Source organism: Tachypleus tridentatus, chromosome 13 (assembly GCF_004210375.1).
Source record: "Tachypleus tridentatus isolate NWPU-2018 chromosome 13, ASM421037v1, whole genome shotgun sequence".
Lineage (NCBI taxonomy): Eukaryota > Metazoa > Arthropoda > Merostomata > Xiphosura > Limulidae > Tachypleus > Tachypleus tridentatus.
Window position 1 is genome coordinate 181,517,164 of NC_134837.1, and position 27,236 is coordinate 181,544,399.

General features: G+C 34.1%; 1 protein-coding gene across 1 annotated transcript in view; it reads right to left on the reverse strand.

Annotated features, from left to right (window-relative positions):
- Positions 1–361: 361 nt before the first annotated feature.
- Positions 362–27,236, reverse strand: part of LOC143236003 (uncharacterized) — a 54,714-nt gene continuing 27,839 nt past the window's right edge. The window contains exons 23-40 of the mRNA XM_076474185.1: positions 26,923–27,033; positions 26,317–26,802; positions 25,783–25,997; positions 24,554–24,740; positions 19,947–20,048; positions 19,119–19,229; positions 18,151–18,576; positions 16,761–16,975; positions 15,085–15,271; positions 13,449–13,550; positions 13,197–13,307; positions 12,169–12,300; positions 11,120–11,239; positions 8,716–8,933; positions 8,011–8,194; positions 6,677–6,778; positions 5,225–5,335; positions 362–628 (exon numbers count right to left, since the gene is read on the reverse strand). Of these exons, the coding sequence (XP_076330300.1) occupies positions 540–628; positions 5,225–5,335; positions 6,677–6,778; positions 8,011–8,194; positions 8,716–8,933; positions 11,120–11,239; positions 12,169–12,300; positions 13,197–13,307; positions 13,449–13,550; positions 15,085–15,271; positions 16,761–16,975; positions 18,151–18,576; positions 19,119–19,229; positions 19,947–20,048; positions 24,554–24,740; positions 25,783–25,997; positions 26,317–26,802; positions 26,923–27,033 (3,209 nt within the window). The 3' untranslated portion in view covers positions 362–539. The remainder of the gene's footprint in view (positions 629–5,224; positions 5,336–6,676; positions 6,779–8,010; positions 8,195–8,715; positions 8,934–11,119; positions 11,240–12,168; positions 12,301–13,196; positions 13,308–13,448; positions 13,551–15,084; positions 15,272–16,760; positions 16,976–18,150; positions 18,577–19,118; positions 19,230–19,946; positions 20,049–24,553; positions 24,741–25,782; positions 25,998–26,316; positions 26,803–26,922; positions 27,034–27,236) is intronic.

The window sequence follows — 27,236 nt, forward strand, 5'->3', positions numbered from 1 at the left end:
TTCCAGGTTTTCGTAACACCTAGTAGTTTTTAAAAAGTTTCTTGAAAAAAAACCGTTTTTCTAATATTTCTCCTTATATCAGTAACTTGATGTTAAATAAAAACTTTCCCAAAACTTAGTCCATCACAATGTTCTCCTGTTTAAAGTTTAATTGAATATAACGACCGTTTTTATGAACTGTATTTTGGAAATTGAACAAACCTCTACCCCTTCAGGAGGAACAACGTAGGCTAAGAACATTAAAAACCGAGTTTCGATACCTGTGTTGGGCAGACCATAAATAGCCCATTGTGTAACTTTGTGCTTAGTAACAAACGTACTAACTTCTGTTTTTGATTAACGTAGATACAAAACACATAGATTTGTAGGTAAAGGTTTTATTTTGGTTTATCATAAAAATATATCACACTAAATTAATTCACAAACTAAGCAGAAAAGGCTTGAATAACGCATTGATCTATAAATGCAAAAAAAAAAAAGAAGGAAGTCGATATTTAGCAAACTTAGAACCAAAGTTCTTTCCACAATATTTGGGAAAGTTATAAGAAATGGTCAATGACGTGAACTACACCATTTGTCGCGGTGACGTCAGAATACACGATGTCTATTCCATCTATAGCGATGCATTCTGGGAAAAAAAAAACATGAAAAATTAAACTATACAAGCTCCTAAAATTCAAATGCAGTTTTTGTATCGATATTAGTATAAGAACGAAGTGCACTTAACATGTAACTATTTCACTCTGAAATATTTCATATATTGTTTAGTTCAGACACACAACAATAATTAAAACTAGGATTGTTACGAAAATGACAAGTATATGAACAGTTCAAACAAATACTAATAAAGTAAAATACAAACAATAATCATACAATGTAATAAAAATGTATCTAGTCACCTCTTAAAATTGTTACATGGCCCATCCAACATGCGTTACAAAAAGTGATTAGCAAATAAAACGCCAGACAGATTAGCTGTGTTGAAGTGTGTGCAATGTTTGTTTGTTTTTGAATTTCGCGCAAAGCTACACGAGGTTTATCTGCGCTAGCCGTCCCAATTTATCTGTGTAATATTACAGGATAGGCAGCTAGTCATCACCACCCACCGCCAACTCTTGGGCTACTCTTTTACAAACGAATAGTGGGAGTGACCGTCACATTATAACGCCTCCACGATTTAAAGGGCGAGCATGTTTGGTGTGACGGAAATAAGAACCCGCAACCCTCAGTTTATGATTGGAGTGCCTTAACCACCTGGCCCTACCGGGCCACAATAATATCTAACTATCCCACAAAATATTAATAACCTGAAGCGACATTATTATTATGAGATTGTAAACAGGGCTCTGAACAACGTGGCTCAAACTGCATTATGTCAATTGATGGTTTTGGTGAACTTGGCATGTAGACCAACGAACTTTTTTGGGTGATAATGGCCTCAGCCACAAAACATATATATATATGACTTTGTTTAGTTTAGAAATACGGTCATGAGTGGCTGAAATTAACTAGCTACAGCACAAACTTGAGAGATCTATAAGACTTATTTAAAAAAAAACTAAAGTGCAGCCTTAAACTTGTCACGGACTAGAAAATTTTGAAACAACAATGAATACTAAAACCACTCGGATCATAGGTAACGCGACACGGATGGAAGTATCGTTACGATCTTCCCACAAAATTTCGTCTTAATATTTAAAAAATTAAGAGAAAAAAACTTAGTCCGTAGTAAATATACAAATTAATTTACTCAGTCCACGGGGCCTAAAATTTACCATTCTTATTAGTTATAAAGCATACATTTATTTAAAGACATCTATTAAAAGTAGACATGTCAACGAAAATTTGTTTTATGGTTAACACCAGTAAAGAAAAAAAATGTTATTTTATAAATTAATGAATTAGCAAATATAACTTAATGTGAGATCACGTTCGAGTAGTTTTGGGTTCGATGTTTGTGTCCGAATAATACGAATAGTTAAAGACAACATTTTTTCCCTGTTTCACTTATTTATTATTATTAAAGATTAAAGTTTTAACGATTTTTGTGGGTTCATTAATTTTTGTGCAAAAGTTAAACACGTACATGGTCAAAGTGTTAAAAATCGGGTTTTGATGCCTTCGGTTAGCACATCACAGTTAAGTTTATTGCGTAGCTTCACGCTTAACAACAATGACAAAGTGTTGAATGCATATTGAAAACAACTTAGAGGTATCTTTAAATTAAGATAGATAATGCTGTAAAAAGTAAGAAAGTCTAAATCGACAAAATAGTCGATTCTTGATGCCGAAAACCCACTTGAAATAAAAATGTATCTCAGAACAGCTGGTATGGATACTAACATTTTTACTGTTGTTCTCTTCTTATCAGTAAAAGTGTTAATACTTATACCAGCTGTTGTTAGATACAAAATAGTCAATTCTGCAGTTACCTAGGTTTTAAAATATTAAAAAAATGGATATATAATCTTACAATACATACGCAGCGACATCTCGATTTAAAAAACAAGTTAAAGGTGAATATATTTTAAAAAAAACAGGATACAGATTTTTAAAGTCTAGACATGTTTTGGTGGCTTATTATGTCATCAGAAGTACCAGTTAGATAATTGACTTATATGTCAATATGATCTTCAATTTACGTAATCTTACAGTACATCCTCAGAACCATCTCGATTTCAAACACAACTCTTCACAAATAGCTTACAAAAATCATCTTTCAATATTTCATTTCTTCCACCGCTGGACTGCCATCTTTATTCAAAAGAATAATTTTATTTCTCAAAGTTTACCGATTAATATACTATTTAGTTCCTACTTATATTCAACGTGATTCATTAAATTAGGATATTTCTCCAGTCTGTAACGTGTGATGCTTGTCACGTGCTTTCCTAAAGCCGATTAACTTATATTTTGTACGCTGCGTTATTATGTTCTTTAATTCTAAATTTCAGGTTTCTACACGTTTGGCCAATGTTAAGTCCGACCACAAACAGATACAAGGAATTTCGTAACTGCCACGTTTATTAACTTATTCGATTTTAAATCCGTGAGATAAAGCAGATAGAAAGTTACACTGCAATCTATATATTGTTACCTACTCTTGTTGACATACCTTGAAAATATGGTAACCAAATCCCCATGTTATTAACATTATCATTTTCTTTTAACCAGGGCCGCCGAGAGTTGTTCCGGGCCTAAGTTAATATCAGTTAACTATAAAGCGCAACATTCCGAGCCATTTTCATGGCAAAGTCTTAATGCACTCTAAAAATCAATTTGGTAAGCCTCTTTTCTTTTTTTTGTAAGGGTTTCCTGATAACCCCGGGCCTTTTTGCTTTTTCTTTTGTAAGGGGTCCTGATAACCCCGGGCCTAGGAGGTAATCTCCTCGTCCGGCTTTTTAATTTGCACTCAGTGACATTGTAAGTTTATTATTATGATCCTTACACAGATTTTAGTCATCTCAGAATCAAGACTCTGTCCCTAGCTATGTGTTCCAAGAAATTAGCTCCAACCTTAAATCAGAATAGTAAGTACAGATTTTTATTGCTCTAAACACAAACGTTGGAAAAGCACGTATTTATTGTGACCAGGGGGAGTCATTACCTCGTTTTACTGCTATATCCAGGAGATTTAATTGACTCTCTTTCTAAGGTAAACTGAATATAGCGGAACTAACCAAATTAAGATTTCCTTCAAAATTGCATCAGTGTGTCATTGCCATTCAAACACACCGAAAACGTGTCATCCACATATCTTAACTACACATCTAAGTATCGAGTAAACTTAACTTTAGAAATTTATTTTGTAAGCTTTTTGGGAACGATTGGAGGAATTGTGTCAACGCTCGAGATGGTACTAACGGTGTAATATAAGATTATGCAAATTGGAGATGATGTAGCCATGTAAGTCAGTATGTGGCTTTAACTGTGACGACTGATGATGGAGTAATTATTTATCAATGGTTTCGTTTTGAGTTTACTTACTGATTAAGTATAATCTTTTATTACAGCTTTTACAATAAGGAAGATTATTTTTCAGCACAAATAAGACATTTCGATGCGATTATTCTCAAGCATTGTTTCTGAATTTCGCGACCCGTCCATAAGGTAAGACTAGAGTGAACTCAGCTAGTCATCACCAGCCACCGCCAGCTCTTGAGCTATTCTTTTACCAACGAATAGTAGGACTGACCGCAACATTATAACGCCCCCATGGTTGAAAGAGCGAAAATGTTGGGGGCAACGGGGATTCGAACCCTCACCCGTCGGATTACGAATCGAGTACCTTAACCACCAAGGCTATTTTAAAGTATTCAAGTTTTAATGATAAAGAAAGTTTTAGTGTTCCCTATTTCCTTACTGTAAAAGTTGGGATTTGTAATAAAAATTAAAAATATTTATTGTTCAACTATTTTTATACTTTACTTATGGACAAGTGCCGTTTAATACATTTAACCGATTCTTTTCTTAGAATTTAAATTGTGAACCTGAGGTTTAATTTATATATAAATTATATTTAGAACAAGTTAAATACATTACACAACTACTACAAGGCTAAACAGTAAAGTAACAGTAGGGTTAGTGAAATACCTGAATTAGCGAAAGGCACAGCTATCAGTAAGATAAATTCTCTTGCAGTCGAAGCAGTAACTTTCCAAGTTTAGGTACCACTTACGACAGTTCCACTTTGATTTTTTTGTGCATGTATCAATCAATCAATCTATACCATTTACTAACTAAGGTCAATATCCAACCAAATACTGTATAGAAACTTGTTACTGAAACGCATAAGTTTTTAATTTACCGACAATCACCATGCTACGTCTAACAGTAGTTTAATACGTAATATTTAATTTAAATAGAAGGTTAAAAAGAACAAGTTTCATCTTTTGAAAATAATGTTCGTTAGTCTTAAAATATAAAGATGATTAAAATAACACTGACAGAAAATAACAACAAATGGTTACGACTTTGCTAAACTACTTTGACAAATACAGGTAAGTATAAAAAAGATGAAAGAGCTACAGTGATTTCCATGTCTGTAATGAAAAAAAATAAAAATAAAAGACCAGTTGAAATACATTTTCGAACAGATGGGATCGCGCATAATTCGGAACGTCTGAGATGTGATTGGTACTTTAAAAAATTAAATTAGCCAACAAATAACAATTACGAAAATTTAGCAACTGAACGTAAAAGCAGCGGAACTTTGTATACATACCTGGTTTAAATTTTACTGTCAATTCTTCGTCGCTGTCTGTTTTTAAAATCATACCATGTGTTAATCCGCTTGTGAAAATAGTTCCTTTCACGAGATGACGGAAAAGAAGTGCTGTAAATATTAATACATAAAAAAAAACTTCTTGCCAGGAAACAGAACTTCCATGTTTCATAAACAGTGAGACTTAAATAAACTTGTTTGGTGAAAAGTACCAATTAGAGTTGTTCTAAAATCTAATTGAATCAGCTTTTTAAACCAAAATAAAAACATTTTATCCATAGCTCATTAAGATATTGCAAATCTTTAAGTGTTCATACCTTAATAATAAATGTGATAGAATTGTTATTTTTGAGACGTATCATTTAAGTTTATAAGTACAAGCTATAATTTCCAAAATAAAGTCACATATTGCGTCCATCCAACCAAAAAAATGTTTTGGAACAGTTTACTTCAAAATATAACTAAAACAAAGGTGAACTTAAATGCATATTATTTGTTTTTCCACGTTGTTTTTTAAATCCATGCAACTACAAAATAAAATCAGATCTGGCCGACAGTTCCACATTCTACTAACTTTTTTTATAAACTTGTTTGTGTCTATAACTACAAATATAAATAAGATTAGGTTTAGTCGATAGGTCAACTTCCTTCCAATACTTTGTTCGAATCTTTCATAAACAAACAATTTACAAGAGAAACTTTCGTGATGTTTTACTTTGTAACATTAAGCTAGATAAAGAATTATAAGATCGCTGAACCATAAAGTTTGAACTTTGACACTGAGAATGTCCAGATAGGTAGCTAGTGCGAAAAAAAACACGATATTTGCATACTGAAAATAAGATTTATATAAAAATCATTTAGCTTATTTTACTGCTGTGAAAATATTTCTAAATAGTACAAATTCACAAACTATATAATTCATGATGACGAGAAACGCTACTTGAACTAAAAAAATGTATTATAAAGACGTCTGGTATGGGTATTAAAATTTTAATAGAAATAACTTACAGAACAATGTTACGACCTTCTTTAGAGTTTGCAAACTTTATAGAAGATTAAAACGTTGTTCTTTATTTTAATTAAAGTTTTAACACCCATACCATCCGTCTTTAGAAAGAAAATTCATTCTCTTACAGTCAGAGTGGACAAATATGTTATATAACCTTTTTATAGTCATATTATTTGCATGTGTTAACATGTTTTTGTTTTTTGTAACTTCTTTGGAAAAAAATTAAACGTCCACCATTTTGTTTTTGTTGATCGCAAAAAACAACAACACACAAACAAACCGTAATTTATCGGTGTTTTAACAAGACATGACTTAAATATTAACTATAATAATGGCATTTGCATCCTGATAAATTCTCCGGTTATTGGAAATCTCACCGCAAATATTAAAAGTTTAATTTTAGTGCAATTTTAATTAGATAATTAAACTATGACACTTACATTTTAGTTTATCTTTGTCGTTCAACAGTTTCTGGTATTCTCCCTGTGGTAAATTCGCTATCGCTTCCTTGCTGGGAGCAAACAGGGTGTAAGGTTCCGGTCCTAAAAATACGTATGAAATAACAATAAGGGAAATGTAAGGAAATAATAACAAGCACAACATAAAAACAATGGAATATTTAAACCATAAATAAACTACACGTAAATATAAGGGAAGTGGTACGCCACTCTGGAGAGGTCGATTAAAGGTATATCTGATTATAATGAGTTATATATATATTAGGAGTACAAAAATCAGTTTTGTTGCAAGCTCGTTCTACCTGTGACCAAACAGTTACTAGTACGTCTTCCAGTATTTTGTTTTTACTTCGATAAAGACGTTTTAATTAATATATAGGCACGTTAGACAGATTCCCAGACAGGTGGTTTGTTTTTTTTGTTAAACGAAAAACTACACTTCAGGCTATCCGTGCCATGCCAACCAGAAGTATCAAAACTTGGTTTTCATTGTTATAAGTCCTCATAGATACTACTGGGCGAGCGTTGGATACCCAGACAGAGACAATGACTGTTATACATCGATAAAGAGCAGATACTGATAAACCTAATATGCAACTGGAAATACGCTCTAGTGAGCTAATGCGTTGACCACACTCAACGAATGTAGCCAACTATGTGTAACTCAATGATCTCTAACGTATCCAAGAGCGACTCAACTAGGAACTCAGTGGTAAGTCAGTAGGCTTATAAAGCTAACATTTGGGTTTCGATACCCCTGGTAGACAGATCACAGGTCATTATGTAGCTAGCTGCTTAATAACAACCAACCAGCCAAATTGCCAAAAGCAGTACACTCCAGTGGTTCAGCGTCAAATCTGAAGGATTCAAGCAATAAAAAAACGAGATTTGATACCCGTGGTGGTATAACACCTACAGCTCATTGTATAGTTTTGCGCTTAACAACAAAACAAACCAAATCAACAGTCTTTGCCCAAGAAATCTCTGAAGAATTTTGGAAGTGAGTATAGTTGATATTTCTTTAAGTGTTACTTTTTAATGTTAGTTTTATTCACTATAAGTTCCCCTGACGAATTCAGTTTTGAAGTGAATTATTGTATGAAAAGAGAATTCAGCGTCATGCACGCATCGATGCATTTAGTCATGCCTATCGACTCATAGATTAATTGACTCTAACCATGCCTAAAATAATTTCAATTGAAGGTACGCTGGTAAAGATTCTGGTAAGTAATAAAATCGCCTCGTGCTTGGTATTGGTGTCGCACAAAAGTGTAACTAATACAAAGGAAAATACCAAACACACCATATAAAATTACCTTTTAGGATATCTTGAAGACCAACCAACTCGATAAACCGACTTAAGTCCTTGAGAATAGGGGAACTGGAAACAATGGTGTAGATATTTCCTTGTGGTCCATACAGCACGCGGTTGATGACAATTACCATTATGTTACCTGATCGTCTAATGTCGCCGATGGTGGCCCCACCTGCCGTTATTAACTTAAACAAATAATACTTTGTTTAATTTTGACTAAATGATAATATATATATTTTACAAACAAAAACTATATTTAACATTCTTAAAAGACTAATCTCGAAAGATTGAGTGATCCACTCATATTTTGCTCAACTTTTTAGCTTTCTTCACGATCTGAGGCGAAATAATGACTTTAAACAAAGTAAAACTGTTTAAGTAACATAAAACGTTTCAACTATCGACTATTTCTTGAAAAGTACTAATTAGGCTTAGCTGTGTCCTTTTAATACATTATCCGAACGTCAGGAGCATGTCATATGTTATGACATAAAATAAAACTTACGATTCCATTCTGACAGTAACCGAACCGTATAATATAAACTTAGGATTCCATTATGATATTAACCGAATCTTATAAAACTTCCACTTCCACTATGATATTAACTGAATCTTATAAAATTTACACTTCCATTATATGATATTAACCGAACCGTAAGAAATTTACACTTCCACTATGATATTAACCGAACCTTATAAAACTTACACTTCCATTATGATAGTAATTGAACCGTATATTTTTGTCCTGCGCCAGAGTTGTAATAGTCTCCTCGTTCTGGGTCTGGTTTGGTAGAATTCTTGACCGAGATATGTGATACTTAACAATTGGACGAAGACGATCTGGGTTATCCCGAACTGACGTTTGAATGGTCTCTGGAAGCGAGGCTACAGCTTCGTCTGTAGGTGCAAACACTGTGTATTCTCCTGAAAATTAAATAAAATTCGCGTATAATGAGGCCTCGCTAATTGTTCATCGGGTCTTTACAAAAATATGCAAGCTAATGAACTGAATTAGTTGTTTTCTTAATGAAGAATTAGGCTTATCGTTATGTTCTATGAAGGTGAAGTTTAGGGGACGTACATTAAAGTACATGAAAAAAGAAACGTAAATATGTGTTAATTAATGAATTTCTAATATTGTTGCAATGTCTAAGCGAAAGCATCGCACAGTTCTATTCTACATGTCTCTCAGCATTAATTAAATTAAAAATCAGAATAAGATGAGTAAACTTGTGAAAAAATGATAAAAGAGCAGTTTGAATTGAAAGTCAACGTATATCAGTAATAAATTAATAATTGTAATTTTGATTAATTATAAAATACATTAATTATGCCTGTTATATTTTAAACACCACATTTTATTTTGACCGTTTGGGATTTTTCATAAGTAGATTGTATAATAGTATTTCAGCCATACTGTGACCGTCGCATCCATTTCCAACGACGTGTTTCGTTCAACAGAAAATCTCATCAGGCAGACTGGGACACAGAAAACACAACAATGGTCGGGACATTACTTATATAAACAAGCCCTTTGTTACAACAATATTCAATAGTACATTGTTTCGCATTTTCTGACCCGACGAAGCATACTAATAATAAATTATACTTATTATAAGACATGGGTATCAGACCATTTTTGTTCGATCAAACCATATTGATTAAAACAAACAAAAAACAGTAACAGACGTACCTTGAAACCTGACTATGATTATAAAACCGGTAAAAAGCCTTACTTTACTTTAGCTAACAAAAAGGTGGAAACTTATGTTACCTCCTTGTGAAAAGTATGGCTACACTCAGGTTTGTTAACACTCTGCAGTAAATCCTTCCTCCTAATATCTTGAAATCAGTTCAGAACAAATTCTATAGAAACCGCTGATTGATTGATTATTTGGAATTAAGCACAAAGCAACACAATGGGCTGTCTATGCTCTGCCCACAATGGGTATCGAAATCCGGCTTCTAGCGGTGTGAGTCTGCAGACATGCCGCTGTGCCACTAGGGGGCAGAAGTTGCTGATTGAAGATGACCTTATAACTGACTTTAATCGACAAAAATGTGACTACACAATATTTTTCTACGTATATTGATAAAATATTTTGTCGGATGTCTTACTTAGCCATTCTGTATTTAAAATATATTACTGGATTTTAGGCGTTAATCGCTTCAAAACAAATATTACGTCCTTTACTATGTAATGATAACAAAGATAGAAGGAGCGAATATTTCTCAAAACACATCCGGGGTTCCTAGTTCACGTGATCACTACAGTAAACTCGTGTATTTTTAAAAATGGATTTAAATGTTTAGATTTTTTTATGTCACTCGAGCTTCTCAGAAATTGACAAACAGTATGAAACAACAATATAATATAGAAGTGAATGTTGCTTAAAATAAAACAGCAAGGTGAATGACTTGTTGTGGATGTTCCGTGAAATAATTTAGAAGTAACATAAACAGAACATTAGAGGGCCACTCAGTAGAGAGCGTACGCCACGCAGCGTTTATCGCATTCGGATCTCAAAAAAATACTAAAACATGTTCGTATATTCATGGATATGAACATTTTTTGGCTTGACGATTAGGAACAATAAACTATACAAGCCTACCAAGATTTATGACAATCAGATAATTTTTTTACTGAGTTACAGAGCAAAAATAATGTCAAAAATAGGTCCGCATGCTAACAGGTTTCTCATTTTGTAACCTTGACCTTTGAACTAACTATCCAAAAAATAAACCATCTTAAAGTTCGGTCATAGTCCAAAGGTATTCTAACTGTTATCCAAGTCCATTCAGCTGTTTTCGAGAAATCTTGCTAACATACAAACACATGCACACAGGATGAAAACATAACCTCCGTCCACTTCGGTAGTAGAGGAGATAATAACCGTATATTTGCTTATAAGAAAGCATTTTTTCTACATAGAATGAAGCAAAGAAGATTTATTGTACAGGGTTATTAAAAAAAAAAGCTTAGTCGTTCTACTGATGATATATGTCAGTTATTTTTCTGAAGATGTTCATTTTATCTAATCAGGAACAAGCATATCTAATCTCTTTAAAGTAACATCCAGTAACCCATTGGAGGTTGGTTTTTAATTTACCTCCATCTTGTATGACGTTGTCCAATCCGGTTTCTGTGAGCCAACTAAAGAAGGTGTCCACTCCCATTCCACGTGCCAGTTCAGCAATGTCTGACTTGACCTGTGGACCACTGGCAGAATCTGGAAAAAGTAAAGTTTGTAAATAAACAACTATTAGAATATATTGGAAAGTTTCCATTTTATGACAGTAGAATCCACCGCCTAAGACCCTACTGTTTTTTGTTGTTTTGGAGTTGTCGTTCCAAGTTAAAGTATTGAATAAAAAATCTCAGTTAGGGCAATGCACCAACAAATAACACTATGTAACACTAATTTTGTTCCTGGATAGTATGTGTTATTTATTAATTGCTTATGTTGTAAAGGTACAGAAAATGACCATTATTCCCTTCAAACTTTGCTTTTGTGACCTGGATAAAGAAATTTAGAAATTAACCTATTTTCTGTGTAAAAACGGGCAAATTTGCACATTTTCATTTACATAATGGCTGAAAAAAACAACATATGAATCAAGATTTACATGTATTTATACTAAAGTTACACAAAATGTTTAGAAGTGAGTAGTTTTTCGAGACTTGCGACTGTAATGTAAATCACTTTCACGTATTAGCCCCCAAATATAGTCTTCCATCATGTTTTCGTTATACGCTCTCAGGCCACAAAAGCAAATTTTGAAGAGCAAAATAGGTCTTTTCCATTTACTCTAGGCATAAGCAATTGTGAAATAACACTTTCTGCCCAGGAACAAGAAAAAGTAAAAATTTTGTTACATAGTGTAATTTAACAACATAAAAAACAAACATATACAGATTATCAAAGTTTAAAACTAAATGGCCTCTTACATGTTTAATTTAACCACTCACTCAATTTCCAAATATATATAAAAATATTCTTTTAGTAAAGAATAACTAAGTTGCTACATTCTTTTTTAAATGAAATCACCTCAGTTAAGACAGTGTGTGGGGTTTCGAAAGTACTGTTTGTTTTAATCAGTCGATTTCTTAGATAAAGAAAGAAAACTGTTAATCGAACTAATAACTTCATCGAGGTACCTGAAGAACGGCTACCAAAGACGTCTACATCTGGTGACGTTACGAGAAGACGATCTATCAGATGTATAACACCATTCCCTGTGGATATGTCAGCTTTAATGACTTTGGCATCATTAACGGATACTGTCCCGTCTGAAAAACAAACAAAGTACCATTACACGCAGAAGACGTGATATTAAAAACGATTGTTACACATGAATGCCTTTATATTATGTTGAACCAACATGGGCGCCCGCCGAAATTTTTCCGGGAGGGGCAAAGTACTGTGAAAATGTGAAGTGAATTTAAAAATTCATATAAACATGCTGAATGAATAAAGAAAAAAAATATGTGTCTCAATTTCCAGGGGGGCAAGACCCCCGAGTATGCCCATGTGCACGAAGTAGGCGTGAGGTAATGACAAGAAGAAGAACAGAAGAGGCATAATTTAGGAACTCTCGTTATCAGGTGCCATCAGACAAATCGTTACAGGACGGCGAATTCAACAAATAAAATGGTCTCTGGTATCGCACACGTAGGTCCATATTACAATCCACAGAGTGCTAGCAAACTTTCAAAGACACTTATTATTATCAGTTTCTGACTGTTTCATTCGTTCAGGCACTTAAAAATCAAACAATTGCAATTAATAAAGTAATTTTCCAACTAATACACACACATTACAACATAAAACTAAAGATATGGCTATTTTAAAAAAATATTTCAATGAAATAATATCCCTAATTTAAGAAACAAATACCAAAAAATTGGGCCTGGCATGACCAGATGGTTAGGGCGCTCAACTCACATTTAAGTATCGCGAGTTCGAATTCCCGTCACACCAAACAGGCTCGTCCTTTCAACAGTGGGGACGTTACAACGTAAGTGTCAATTCACTATTCGTTGATAAAAGAGTAGTTCAAGAGTTGGCGGTGTTCTAGTGCTAAATTAGGAACGGCTGGTGCAGATAGCGCTCGTGTAGGCAAAATTCAAAAACAAACAAAGCAAATAAAAGATCTACAAACAGTAACAATACAATTAACACTCACCTGAGGCCACAAGAAAGCGAAGGTTTTGTCCTCGAGGAGTTGGGAGAGTCAAGTCGTTCGTGAGTTCTTTTTGGTAGTGAACGCCCTCTACCACATGATTAAGTATCACTTCTGAAAATTAAAACAAAGTAAACAAATCTATTTAATATTTAGTTTTTAAAGATTACTTTCACTGAATAATGCTATCTACGTATAAACATTAATTATATTAAACTTAATGCCATCTTTTTATGGTATAAAGCTATATTCCACCTTTTAAAGCATCCGGATTAGCTAATAGTTGTTGTAGGTCATTCGCTGGAAGGGCAGCAAAAGCTTCATCTGTTGGAGCAAAAATTGTGTATGGACTTTCTCCTGCAAGAATAACAATAATAATTACAAAAGTAGTGTATGGACTTTCATCTGTAATAATAACAACAATCATCGTGACGAAAATAGTGTATGGACCTTTATCTGTAATAATAACAACAATCATCGTAACAAAATAGTGTATGGACTTTCTTCTACAATAATAAGAACAATAATCATCCCAAAATATTATCACGGGTAAAATCACGTAGAAACTAGCATTACTTTCATATCTAGACGTAATTTTTACCAACAAACCTTTCTTCAATGCTTTACAGTTTTATACTGTCCATGTCGCGTTCAGTAGTGAATTGTTATAAGATATAATTCATTTTATTTCTTCAACAACCCATCTTGTTATTGGATAAAAATGCCTAAGTTCATCTTTATGATAAATGAAGTTGTTTGTTATTAAATAATAAAACTAATAACCTCCCTTTACTTTAGGTCTGTTCTGTTAAATTTCTTTATCATGGTCTATTTGCTATTTATTATTGTTAGATTCCTCTAGCGTTAGTTAAAACAGCAAAGAAAATATACTTTCCAGTAGAAATGATACATGCAAACGCCATTTAGCCCGGTATGGCCAGGTGGGTTAAGGCGTTCAACTCGTAATATGAGGGTCGCGGGTTCTAATCCCTGTCACACCAAACATGCTCACCCTTTCAGCAGTGGGGGCGTGATTATGTGACGGTCAATCTCACTATTATTTGTTAAAAGAGGAGCCCAAGAATTGGTGGTGGGTGGTGATGACTAGCTGCCTTCCTTCTAGTCTTACACTGTTAAATTAGGGACGGCTAGCAAAGATAGCCCTCGTGTAGCTTTGTGCGAAATTCAAAAACAAACAAACAAACAAAAAACGCCATTGAATACCAAAACGTTTCCTACTGTAATATTATACATAAACGTTATTGAATTTACTGAACTTACAACATTTTAGTATGAATGATACACACAAACACTGGTCACTTTACCTCACTTACAACTTTTCTTCTTCTCTAGGCTGTTTTTGTTCCCCACCAAGATACATAAAATTATAAGTTCAAGTTACTTAAGAAAATTTCTTTAACTGGAATTACGAAACATTATAAAAAAAAACAAGGGAATTTCAACGTCGAAGTGTTATACCATAAACACACTTTAATTTACACAAAATTCTAAACGATTCTGTGTAGATTATTAAGTGTTTAGGCGATCCAGCGAACCAAAGTGTCGTTTCGGGAGCTTGTGGAACCACTTTAATTGGCATTTTATTTCGTTAGTTGGTTTAAGTGTGTTCGAGCCAATATTATGTAATAGCCATCTGGGCTTGACTAGTTAACTCCACTAGGGGGCGTTTGGTATGAACAACTGATGAAACAATTAAGTAAACTAAACATATTAAAATTAAAAACATAATATCGTTAAATCGTCAACTTGGAATATAAATAAGAGTAGTTATGAATAGTCAAATATTTATTCTTCCTAGGAAATAATCAACTTAAAGTATAACTGTGAAGTTATATCATTTATAATTCATACTTCACGATACAAAACTTACCTGTAAATATTTCTTCTAGTCCAGCCCGCACAATTGACGTTGCTAACCGTTCCAGGTTAGGTTGGCTCCTAAGTTCTGTGAATATATCAACCGATGGTAAGGGGTAGTTGAATCCAGTGATAATGTAAATATAACCATTTAGGGCTGGTGTTGAAGCCAATACTTTAGATCCTTCAATCAAAACGTTCTACAGAAAAATATAATCATGAGATATCACTTTAAATTTAAATATATAATATAATAATGATATATCACTTTAATTCTAAATATGTAACATAAACATGATACATTATTTTAAATACACGAAGCTATAACATGATTAAAATCTTAATTACTAATTGATTAAACAATTTATTTTTCAACTGATCATGTTATGAATCAAATTACTCCGAATGGTTAAACTAACCCTTAAAACATTCTCGAAAAAACACGAATATTGTTCAATTGGTGTAATAACATGCAAGTCATTATTAAACCTTACTTTGCGCAACTGGTGTAATAACATGCAAGTCATTATTAAACCTTACTTTGTTCAACTAGTGTAATAACATGCAAGTTATTATTAAACCTCACTTTGTTCAACTGGTGTAATAACATGCAAGTCATTATTAAACCTTACTTTGTTCAACTAGTGTAACAACATGCAAGTCATTATTAAACCTCACTTTGTTCAACTAGTGTAACAACATACAAGTCATTATTAAACCTCACTTTGTTCAACTAGTGTAATAACATGCAAGTCATTATTAAACCTCACTTTGTTCAACTAGTGTAATAACATGCAAGTCATTATTAAACCTCATTTTGTTCAACTAGTGTAATAACATGCAAGACATTGTTAAACCTTACTTTGCTCAACAAGTGTAATAACATGCAAGTCATTATTAAACCTCATTTTGTTCAACTAGTGTAACAACATGGAAGTCATTATTAAACCTTACTTTGTTCAACTAGTGTAATAACATGCAAGTCATTATTAAACCTTACTTTGTTCAACTAGTGTAATAACATGCAAGTCATTATTAAACCTTACTTTGTTCAACTAGTGTAATAACATGCAAGACATTATTAAGCCTTACTTTGTTCAACTAGTGTAATAACATGCAAGTCATTATTAAACCTTACTTTGTTCAACTAGTGTAATAACATGCAAGACATTATTAAGCCTTACTTTGTTCAACTAGTGTAATAACATACAAGTCATTTTTAAACCTTACTTTGTTCAACTGGAATAATAAAAACCTAGATATTATTAAGTCTTAATTTGTGTTACTATTAAGATAGCATTCAAAATAATTCAACATTACTTGCTCTAATCGGTATGAAACAATTTAGATATAATTCAAACTTACGTGTTTTATCCAATGGCTTTCAAGGATTATAAGCTTTTTTTTGTTCGACGTATTTGAGAACATTGAAGACAGAAGTTCAGCATTATTTGCTTAAACTAGATTAACGGATTTAAGTGGTATTTGAAAAGACAAATTGTTGTGTTGGTCAAATATTAATTTATCCTATGATATTACCGTTTAATAGATTAAAATCTTCGTTTTGAGAGTCTCTTCCTTACCATTAAAAATTGGAAGAACGAACCAACATAAAACAAGTTACAAAACTTGTAGAATAGATTTTGAGATTTAATATAACAATGAATGTTTTCCTATTTCTCTCAGTACCTTTCCACCATCTAGAACATTAATAAATATCCGACGGCCATTGTTTGTTTCTATAACCATGTTGTTCTGAAGGCTCTGTGGGTTGATGGAGAAATTTATGATATGGAATAGAAGAATGCGCCGTAGAAGCTCGGTGTTGTTTTTGAGATCCTTTACTAGTCCCTCAGGAAGTCTCGAGAAAGCATCATCAGTTGGGACGAGTACAGTGAAAGGTTCTGTTTTTGAAAATAAACGTAAGTTTATTTAATAAAACGGTCGTCTGAGTATATACATATGTAAGTATGAACTAACACCCTTTGAATTAATTGTTTGAAATATATTTTCAACACATGTTGTTGTTTTGAATTAAGTATAAATCTACTCAGTGGGCTATCTGTGCTCTGCACACGTTTTTAGCGTTGTAAGTCCGCAGACATACCGCTGAGCTACGGGGGGCTTTTCAACAGAACTTTGTCTCGAGCAGATATAGATTGTGTTTGTTTAATATAATGACTTATGGAATATTATTCAAATAAATAGAATAAATCGGAGTCAAACATGATTAGTATGAGTGTGTGTGTGTATATATATATTTACACATCTTTCTAGAGCAATCATCTTTCCACAACAGTCTGCAGACAGTGAAGGGCGACATAGATGTGAGACGTTGTGGGCTTGAGCACCAACATCTTGCTCTCTTAATTTCTGTTATTATTCCTTTTATTATTATTTATTCTTTATGTGAGACTAGCGAACAGATGTTAAGACTGATAGACGGCCCGGCATGGCCAAGTGGATTAAAACGTTCGACTCGTAATCCGAGGGTCGCGGGTTCGAATCCCAGTCGCACCAAACATTCTCGCCCTTTCGGCCGTAGGGGGCGTTATAATGTGACAGTCTATCTCACTATTCGTTGGTTAAAGAGTAGCTCAAGAGTTGGCGGTGGGTGGTGATGACTAGCTGCCTTCCCTCTAGTCTTACACTACTAAATTAGGGACGGCTAGCGCAGATAGCTCTCATGTAGCTTTGTGCGAAATTCAATAAACAAACAAACAGAACTGATAGACGGTGTATCCCCACCGCAATGTGGGTCCTATATCCTCAGCCACCTCCAAAACCTATGGTACATTTTATATCCCGTATTATACCTTGTACCCTGGGATCCTATCAATTAGTGTAGCGTTTTTCATTTTTGTGTGGGCTTGTTTTAGTTTACAACAAATTATCATTAGTGAGAGGAGTGGATTTGCTGTTTTTAATACAGTTTTTCCTTTTGATTTTGTTTAATTGTTCAGCATTAATATTCTCTCTCTCTCTATATATATATATATATACACGCCCATATTTGTAGTATGTAAATATATTTTAATCATACTGTTGCAAATTTAATAATAAAATCTAGTATACGCACTTTGCTGATTTATTAAGTTTGTCAGACCCGACACTTGTATCAGGTCACTGAAGTTGGACAGGCTAACTGGCTGGTCTTGAACATCAAGATTGGGCATTTCAATAATCTGGACAATGGTGGTTTTGGTTGAAGGAATAGTGACGCCGTTCGCCTTTAGTTCAGGTAAAGAGGGAACTGGACCATCGTGAGGTCCTGGATGTTGTGACTGACCAGTAGTTGAAGGGTGAGTTGATCGATCAGTATCAGGTGTTACAGATTTTGGCGGCGTTGACGGATGTTCTCCTTGATTAACCGCGGGTCTTCTGACACCAAGCTCGGGTGGTGACTGTGGTGTGAAAAGAACATGATCAATCAAATGGATGACTCCGTTTCCTGCTGTAATGTCGTATTCGACGACACTGGCGTCGTTCACTTTAACTGACCCATCTGTAAATTAAAGCACACTTGTTAATACAGATTATCTGTATCTTTAAATGAAGATTCAATAATTTTTAACACGATTAAAGATATTTAAGTATAGATATGAGATGTTACAATCTTTTACGGAGACAATAAAAATTCCAAAATTATGCACTCGACACTAAATGAACACCTTCAAATAAGTGTCCTTAAAATTTACTGAACTGTTCTTGTGGTAATAAACAAGCAACTCGAAGAAAGACTTTAATGTGTGTGTGTGTCCGCTTATAACAACTTCCGAGCGCCTTGTCACCAAACCTGGTATATACCCTTATGACTTTTTTGGGACTGTCGCAGAAGGATTAGTATTCGGATATGACCCACACTTATGCCACTCTCACACTCCCGTGTCTCTGTGTCCAATCGTTTCAGTAACTCTTAGGGTAAATGTTGTATTTTTATTCAGTTTGTTCCTATATTGTTTGAAGAACGTTGAAGTATGAACGTGCGTCTCACACACCAACACATACACACACACACACAATATGATATTTGTATTCATAACTAACCTGATGCCACCAAAAATCGTAATGGTTTACCACGAGAAGTTTGGAGTTCATAGTCGTTGACAAACTCCTTTCTATAGTGAACGCCATCTACCAGGTGGTTTAGTAATACCTCTGGAAGTAAGTGGAAATAACTCGTTTCAAAATTATTTACTTTCATTACAGGTATTAAATGATTATTATTATTTAAAGTTGACAAGATAATACGACATCAGTGACTGTTGCTGTACTAAAACTTGAAACCTTGAAATCGATATAAAACTAACACGATTTGTTAAACCTCGTGTCGGTTCACATCTTATTGTTACTCACTTACTTTTTAGGTACTGACACGATATTACTATAGTTACTTTCTAAGTAATATATTTTACGAGTAAAACTACTGGAATTTTGCGATACTAATTATAATCAACAATAAATAACCTAGCGAGGTTAGGCCTACTTTTCAATATTACCAACCAGGGAAGCAGAAGTGACACATGTAAAGCTTCGTGTATTAGGCCTAGGACATTTGGAAAACGGACTTATTACTGATTAAGAGATTTAATGTTAGGTATTGATTCACCTAATGCTACAGATAACTAATATACGTACTGCAGTATTTGGAAGTAATGCTTTTATTATTCGAGTGTAATCCAATTGCATAAGTAAAATGTCTTTTGGAAGAGAAACCTAAACTATATAAAACAGCGAGCTCTTATGGAAGGTGTCAAAATCTATTTCCTACGTATTGATAATCAAGTTAATATTACGTTATACAGATAAGTTTTGCTCAACATTTGTGAATGTATTATGATTTCAATCATGCTAGTACAGAAAAAAAAGTTATACCTCGCAAAGCTTTTGAGTCAGATAATAAATTCTGTAGAATATCTTTTGGAAATGCTGCAAATGCTTCATTTGTCGGTGCAAAGAATGTAAATGATCCGTTTCCTGGAACGAAAATACAATCACAATTAGTAGACTCATTATTTCTAGAATGAAAACTCGTTCACAACTAGTAGACTCATTTGTGGAACGGAAATTCGTTCACAATTAACAAAATTCATTTTTTCTGGATCAGAAACACATTCACAGTTAGTAAGACTCATTATTTCTGGAACAGAAACACATTCACAATTAGTAGACTCGTTATTTCTAGGAGGAAAACACATAAACAGTTAGTAAACTCATTATAAATGTTGCTTTCGATGTCTGTTTATATCTCAGTTTTAAAAGTTGGATGTTTACTTGAAGATTTTATTTTTTAGTTTTGATATTTAAACACTTAAGTTGGTTAAAATGTTAATTCAGGATTCTCAGACTTCCAAAATAATGGACTGTGCTGATGCAAAGCCTTTTTCTTTCACACTTCAACTTGATGCGAACCTTAGTCGTTTTCTTCTTTCTGTTTGTGTATCATCATGTTCCTTTATCTATCAATCTTAATACGAGTTGAACTCGGTTAACGAAACGCCACCATCCATGTATATTTAGCCTTATTCATCCACTCCATATATGCTTTGTTTATATTTATTGGATTTCCAGCTTATTGAAATTACCTCCTTTTTTTTTCTCTGTATTCACGGAGTTGGTAAATTGAACGCATATTAATTTACAGAGTTAAATATTAAAATATTCCTAGAACCAAGAATTATATGAACACATACTAATGTGTAAAATTGTAAACATTAAAAAATAATTGCAATTAAACAATTCTATAAAAGTGTATAATGTATTTTTTTATACTTGTTTAGAATTTCGCGCAAAGCAACACGAGGGCTGTTTGCGCTAGCCGTCCCTAATTTAGCAGAGTACACCATTGCGCAAATTAATTGAAACAAATGGTCAATTTACAATATTTTCAGCATAGCGGCCGGTGTAGGATCGCTGGACCCGTTGTATTCCTTTAATAGTCATTTTTTCACACAGACGGCGTCATTAGCTGTGTTTAGCAGTACGGTCGATCTGTGTTTGGGATATATGACGAAATTTTGAGAAATATTACGTCATTCAAAAAAGCGTTAGAAGGGCAAGGAGACCAGTAAAAAAAAATAACTTCTTACCAACTCAATGAAGAAAAAACGGTATCAATAGCGTCTGAAATACAAGAACTGGACACAAGAACAATGGAGGAAGGTGTTATTCAGTGACGAGACTCATTTCTTCGTACAGGGTCAAAGAAGTCTGCATGTTCGCAGATCTCCATGTGAGAAACTTCGAGAATCTCACATCAATCAGTTCGAAAAACATCCCTTGAAGAAGATGTTTTGGGGCTTTTTCAGCTACTATGGCATCGGAGGCTTACATATCGTAGAAGGTATGATGCAAGGACCACACTACATCGAAGTTTTGTAGAGAAGAGTCGTTCCAGAATTGAAAAAGAGATTTCCAGATCGATCTGGAATTTTTCAGCAAGATCTGGCTCCGTGCCACACATCGATACTTGTGAAGAATTTTATGACTACAACGCGAATAAAGGTGCTGGACTGGCCCGGAAACTCTCCAGACTTAAATCCTATTGAAAATCTTTGGGCAATTTGTAAAGAAAGACTTCGGGGAAAAGACTGTACTACGAAAGATAAGCTAATTGAGGCCATAATTGAGGTGTGGTACCGCGATCCAAAAATCAGTAAAGATTGCAGTCAACTCGTGGACTCGATGCCAAAGCGGATTAATGATCTTCTGAAAATAAAGGCGGTCATATCATGTATTACTTTGTGAGTAATTTTTGGATTCTCAGAAATAAAACGCAAAAAATTGAAAAAAAATCGTAATTTTTCGTCTTGTTTCAATTAATTTGCACAATGGGGGAAGACTAGAGCAAAAGCAGCCAGTCATCACCACCCACCACCAACTCTTGGGTTAATTTTTTACCAACAAATTGTGGAATTGAACGCCACATTATAATGTCCCTATGCCAGATTCAGCGTATAATGAACCAAAATTATATCTGCCCTACAAAAAATCATATTTTATATACATGACATCCAATGATCATAAACATATTCTTAAAAGTATAGGCCCGGCATGGCCAAGCGCGTTAAGGCGTGCGACTTGTAATCTGAGGGTCGCGGGTTCGCATCCGCGTCGCGCCAAACATGCTCGCTCTCCCAGCCGTGGGGGCGTTATAATGTGACGGTCAATCCCACTATTCGTTGGTAAAAGAGTAGCCCAAGAGTTGGCGGTGGGTGCTGATGACTAGCTGCCTTCTCTCTAGTCTTACACTGCTAAATTAGGGACGGCTAGCACAGATAGCCCTCGAGTAGCTTTGTGCGAAATTAAAAAAAAACACAAAAAAGTATATGTTCGTTTCAGATTAACAGTTTTCAAAAATACCGCCATCTTTATAAAATATAATACCCTTACGTATAAAAAAAAATTTAATGAATAAGTTATAAGTGTAATTTCAGCACCAGTAAAATAAACATGAGATGAAATAACCTTTTTTACTCGGTTTTTATAAACCAGTAAAACATTTCGTAAAAAATTCATTCATGCTTCATTCTAATATTAATGATAAACATTAACTTATAATGATTCTAAAGCATTAACTCGATAGTTAGGTTATCAGTATTTTCACTTGCTCTTGAAATATTCTTGTCTGACCTCTAGTGTAATAACATGCAAGTCATTATTAAACCTCACTTTGTAGGCCACCCAATGCTACTATACTAAGATTGACAGTCCAGGTACGTTACCACGAGGCAACGCCAGGGCCTGTATATTATATGTATTAAATATATTAAACAATACGCCGAACCAACGTAATATTAAAGAAACAAGTAGATATAACATTGTCTACAGTTTGTATCGTTCGTATTTTTCTATTCCACCTAACACCAAACATGCTCGCCCTTTCAGCCATGGAGGCGTAATAAAGTGACGGTTAATCCCACTATTCGTTGGTAAAAGAGTAGCCCAAGAGTTAGCGATTGGTGGTGATGACTAGTTGTCTTCCCTCTAGTCTTACACTACTAAATTAGGGACGGCTAGCACAGATAGCCCTCGAGTAGCTTTGCGCAAAATAAAAAAAACAAAACAAACATTTTTTTTACTCCAGCGTCGCTGTTAGTACAATACAACACTGATAACCAGCAGGTACTCTAGGTCATAGTGGTCTTCAAAATATCAGAAAATAATTTACTTGATAATTGTTGTATCATGACAAACACTTTTTTTTTGTTATCGCGAGATAAATTTTCTATTATAACATGTGCTCCATTACACTGCAGATTTTTCTCTATAGTCAATCGCAATGCCGACACATTGCTATATTATGAAGATGTGTTTACATTTAGTGTGTTAAAACCTTACAAATGTGTGTGTACAGTAATAGGTATAATATATATCTGATTAATTCACATATGGATATTTCACATCATACTGTTACAGATGTTTAAAATTGCTTAACACAGATCAGTGATACTATCTCATACTGATATACTTTATTGGAGAAAAAACACAGTAATTAGAATTGGTAAAGTAACGTGTAGTGGTTCCTGTACCTTTCTTTATTAAGAGTAAAAATATACTACTTTGTTATTGGGTGAAGTCACTTCATCTTCAACGTTATTCTTACTGACATCTTATCATTTTTCATTTTTTTATTATATTCTTACTAGCTAGAGTACACGTTTGTACAGGAAATTATGCTTCTATTCTTTCCTTACATGATAAGCATTAAAACTGTAATAAAAATTGGTAAAGGTATCGATGCTGAAAAGAAAGACACTGTTTTCAAGAACCCATTCAATATGAAATTAGATGGGGGTGGTGGTATATACCCCCTCTCCAGACTTTCTTCATATTATTCTATTCCACTGTGTCAAGTTTGGTGCTGATTGATCGAGAAATGTGGAAACGTATGATAGATACCCATACAAACGTACTGATGTTTATCTATATATATTATAAGGATTATTTTCCATTGTTAGCTTTGTATGTGTCCCACGATTGATCAAATAGCGCAAATAGCCCATTATGTAACTTTGTGCTAGAACAATAACTATTCAGATGCGTGAATTTAGAATTAACCTAAATCTCTTAAGTAGTCTGAACCTCATAAGATATTATTGGGATTGTGGCCGACAATATCTTTAAGAGCAAGGGCACTGCACTGATGGAAAGATGTATTATAATCATATTAAGTTAGAATGTTAGTTTTATGTCCATTACTGGGTTAATGTTTTGCTGACATCTACGTAAATAGCTTCTTTTGATCAGAAGCTAATGGTTAATACCACTTTATTAAAAAGCATTCATGATTTACCTAATAATCTAAATCTTCCTAATTTGGTCATTAACTGTGTCACTGATTGGTTATCAAACCATGTTAAGCTTTACCAAAACAGGTCACTCTGCCATTCGTCATGAAGGTCAACTTTACGTGCGTCACAATGTCTAACACAATTAATACATTCAAGAAAACTTTTCCAGCAAGAAATAAATAAACTTACCACGAAGTGTCTCTTCTAGTCCTGATGTTTCAATTAAATTCAACAGCTGGCTGAAGCTGGGGCGGCTGTTAATCACTGTAAAGATATCTACATCAGGTACAGGATATATAACACTGTTGATAACGTAGACGTAGCCATTTTGTGCAACTGTTGATGCAATTAATTTGGCTCCTCCTATTAAGATTTTCTAAAATAAAACGACAAAAGGACTGAACATTTTTTTTCACTGGGCTACTATCACTGAAATATATAAAAATATATATTTAAATACTGTTCCAAAAGACTACTTGTTCTTTGTTGAATTTCACTCAAAGCTACTCCAGGGCTATCTCTACTAGCTAGCCCTAATTTCGCAGTGATAATTGGCTAGAATGATGGCAGCTAGTTAACACCACCAACAGCCAATTCATGCCGAATAGTGGAATTTTATTGTCATTTTTACATTACACTCAAGACCCCAAAGCTTGGAACGCCATTTTCCTTTTCGTTTGTGGTGGTAGCAGTGCATGAACCGAGAATCGCTCAACAAAATGTGGTAAGATTATATACGAAAAAGCGACGAAACTATTGTGCCCATTGTTCTTGTAACAGGATAATTTTAAGTATAATATTCATATGTCGAACACGAACATTTCTGAACTTACAACAACGAGAGTCTGTCAAACATTATCTCGAAGTAACCGCAAACACTGATGACGGACATGGTATATTATGGAATTAACAACAACGAAAGTCTGATAACATTTTATCAAAGTGACAACAATAAAGATAGTACGCTGAGCACAACGACCTCTGGAATTAATTAAAATTTTGAAATTTATTGCATATAATACATAGGGAATTATTTTTGGAGCTAGTTACGGGTACAAGAAAGTGCCACTTTATAGTATTTTTTTCTGTTTTATAAGAAATTTAACAGCTACCACTAGCCCAGCGATAAGGGTTATAATGTTAAAAACCTGGTGTTGATAACCGTGGTGGGCGCAGCACAGATAGCCCCTTCTGCACCTTTGTACTTAACTACAAACTAAAGAAGTTAAAACCAATTTTAACGTGATTTATGTATTCAAAACAAAAGTAACACATTTATTTTTCATTGAAAACAAACTTAAAACTGTATTTACACGAGTTTCTTTGCTTTTGAGGTACAATAAATTTTCAACGGTAAATTTTCTCTGGCTCTTATACTTGATAGCTAAGCCTTTTCTCGTGAGTTCCAAAAAACCTACCTTTCTATCATTCAAAAGCTTAATAAATAACTGGAGGCCATTATTATTTTCTATAATCATGTTGTCCTGAAGGGTTTGTGGGTTGAGAGAAAGTCCTAAAATATGGGTTAAAAGTACACGCCGTAGTAACTCTGGGTTATTCCTGAGTTCCTCCAAAACTCCATCAGGAAGGTTATCAAAGGCATCATCAGTTGGGACGAGCACAGTGAAAGGACCTACCAATAAGAAGGGTTTTTATTTAAAATAAAATCCCTTAAGCATTTAGTAGTCTTCAAAATCATTTTTAGGAATATACGATTACATAAACAAATCAATCAATACTATTTTTTAAAATTTTATTCACGAAATCGTGCTCAAATTCCATAGATCTTATACCATGTTGAATCTGTACTTCGCGTTCTAAAACATGAAATTATGTAGCTCGAACTAAATCTACTGGCATTCTTGTTCAGCACAATTGCGGTAATATTAAAAAACCAAATACTGTTTTCTTGAAAGAGCCAAAAACTTATTTATTAAAAGCATAACTTTTACCTTCCTCATTAAGCAACTCTAGTAGACCTGATGTTTGAAGGAAGTCGTAAAAGATGGTGAGACCAACCAATTTGCCTTGAATATTGAGACCAGGCATCTTAATGATCTCAGGGATTATATTTCTTTGAGAGAGGCCATCTTCAACTTCCAGTCTTGGTGGAGAGGGCAATTGACCGTCATCGGTTCTTACGAAAACTTCCTGGGATGGTGGTTTCTGTGGTTCACCAGAAGGTGGTACTTTATGACCTGGTTTGGAACGTTGCTGTTCAAAAGAAGAACTGGTTGTTGTTGGGAGGTCTGATTGACCAGATGAAGGTTTTTCAGGACGTTGGGGTGGTTGTTGTTCTTGACTGTCGTCTGGTGTTCCAGTGCCCGGCTGAGGCACTGGTGGCATGAAAAGAACACGGTCTATAACATGTATGACACCATTTCCTGTAGAGACGTCGAATTCCTGGATGTTGGCGTCATTGACTTTGTAAACTCCGTCTAAAGTTTAAGTGACAAATATAAATTACATGTAAAAGTAACACATTTATTTTTATACTTTTGAAAAAGTTTTACTGGTTTGTAAGTAGTCACAATATGTCTTCATTTTTAATTCCTAACCTTGTGCCAGGGTGAACTGCAGTTGCTGCCCACGAGATGTCGGGAGAACAGAGCCACTGGTGAATTCTTTCTTATAGTGAACACCCTCTACTACATGATTCAGTATTAGCTCTGGAAAGAACAAAATTTATTATTATTCTGATACATTATTAGTAAAAACGTCTCAAATATCGAAAAAAAGTCGTTAATAGATTAATTGATTCTCGCAATTGTATTAAAATGATTGTTTTTTTTTAGTTCAAACGCATAACTTGCAACTACTGGAAATCTAGAATTGTAGAATTTCGTACAACCTGATACGTTTATCACGTTAA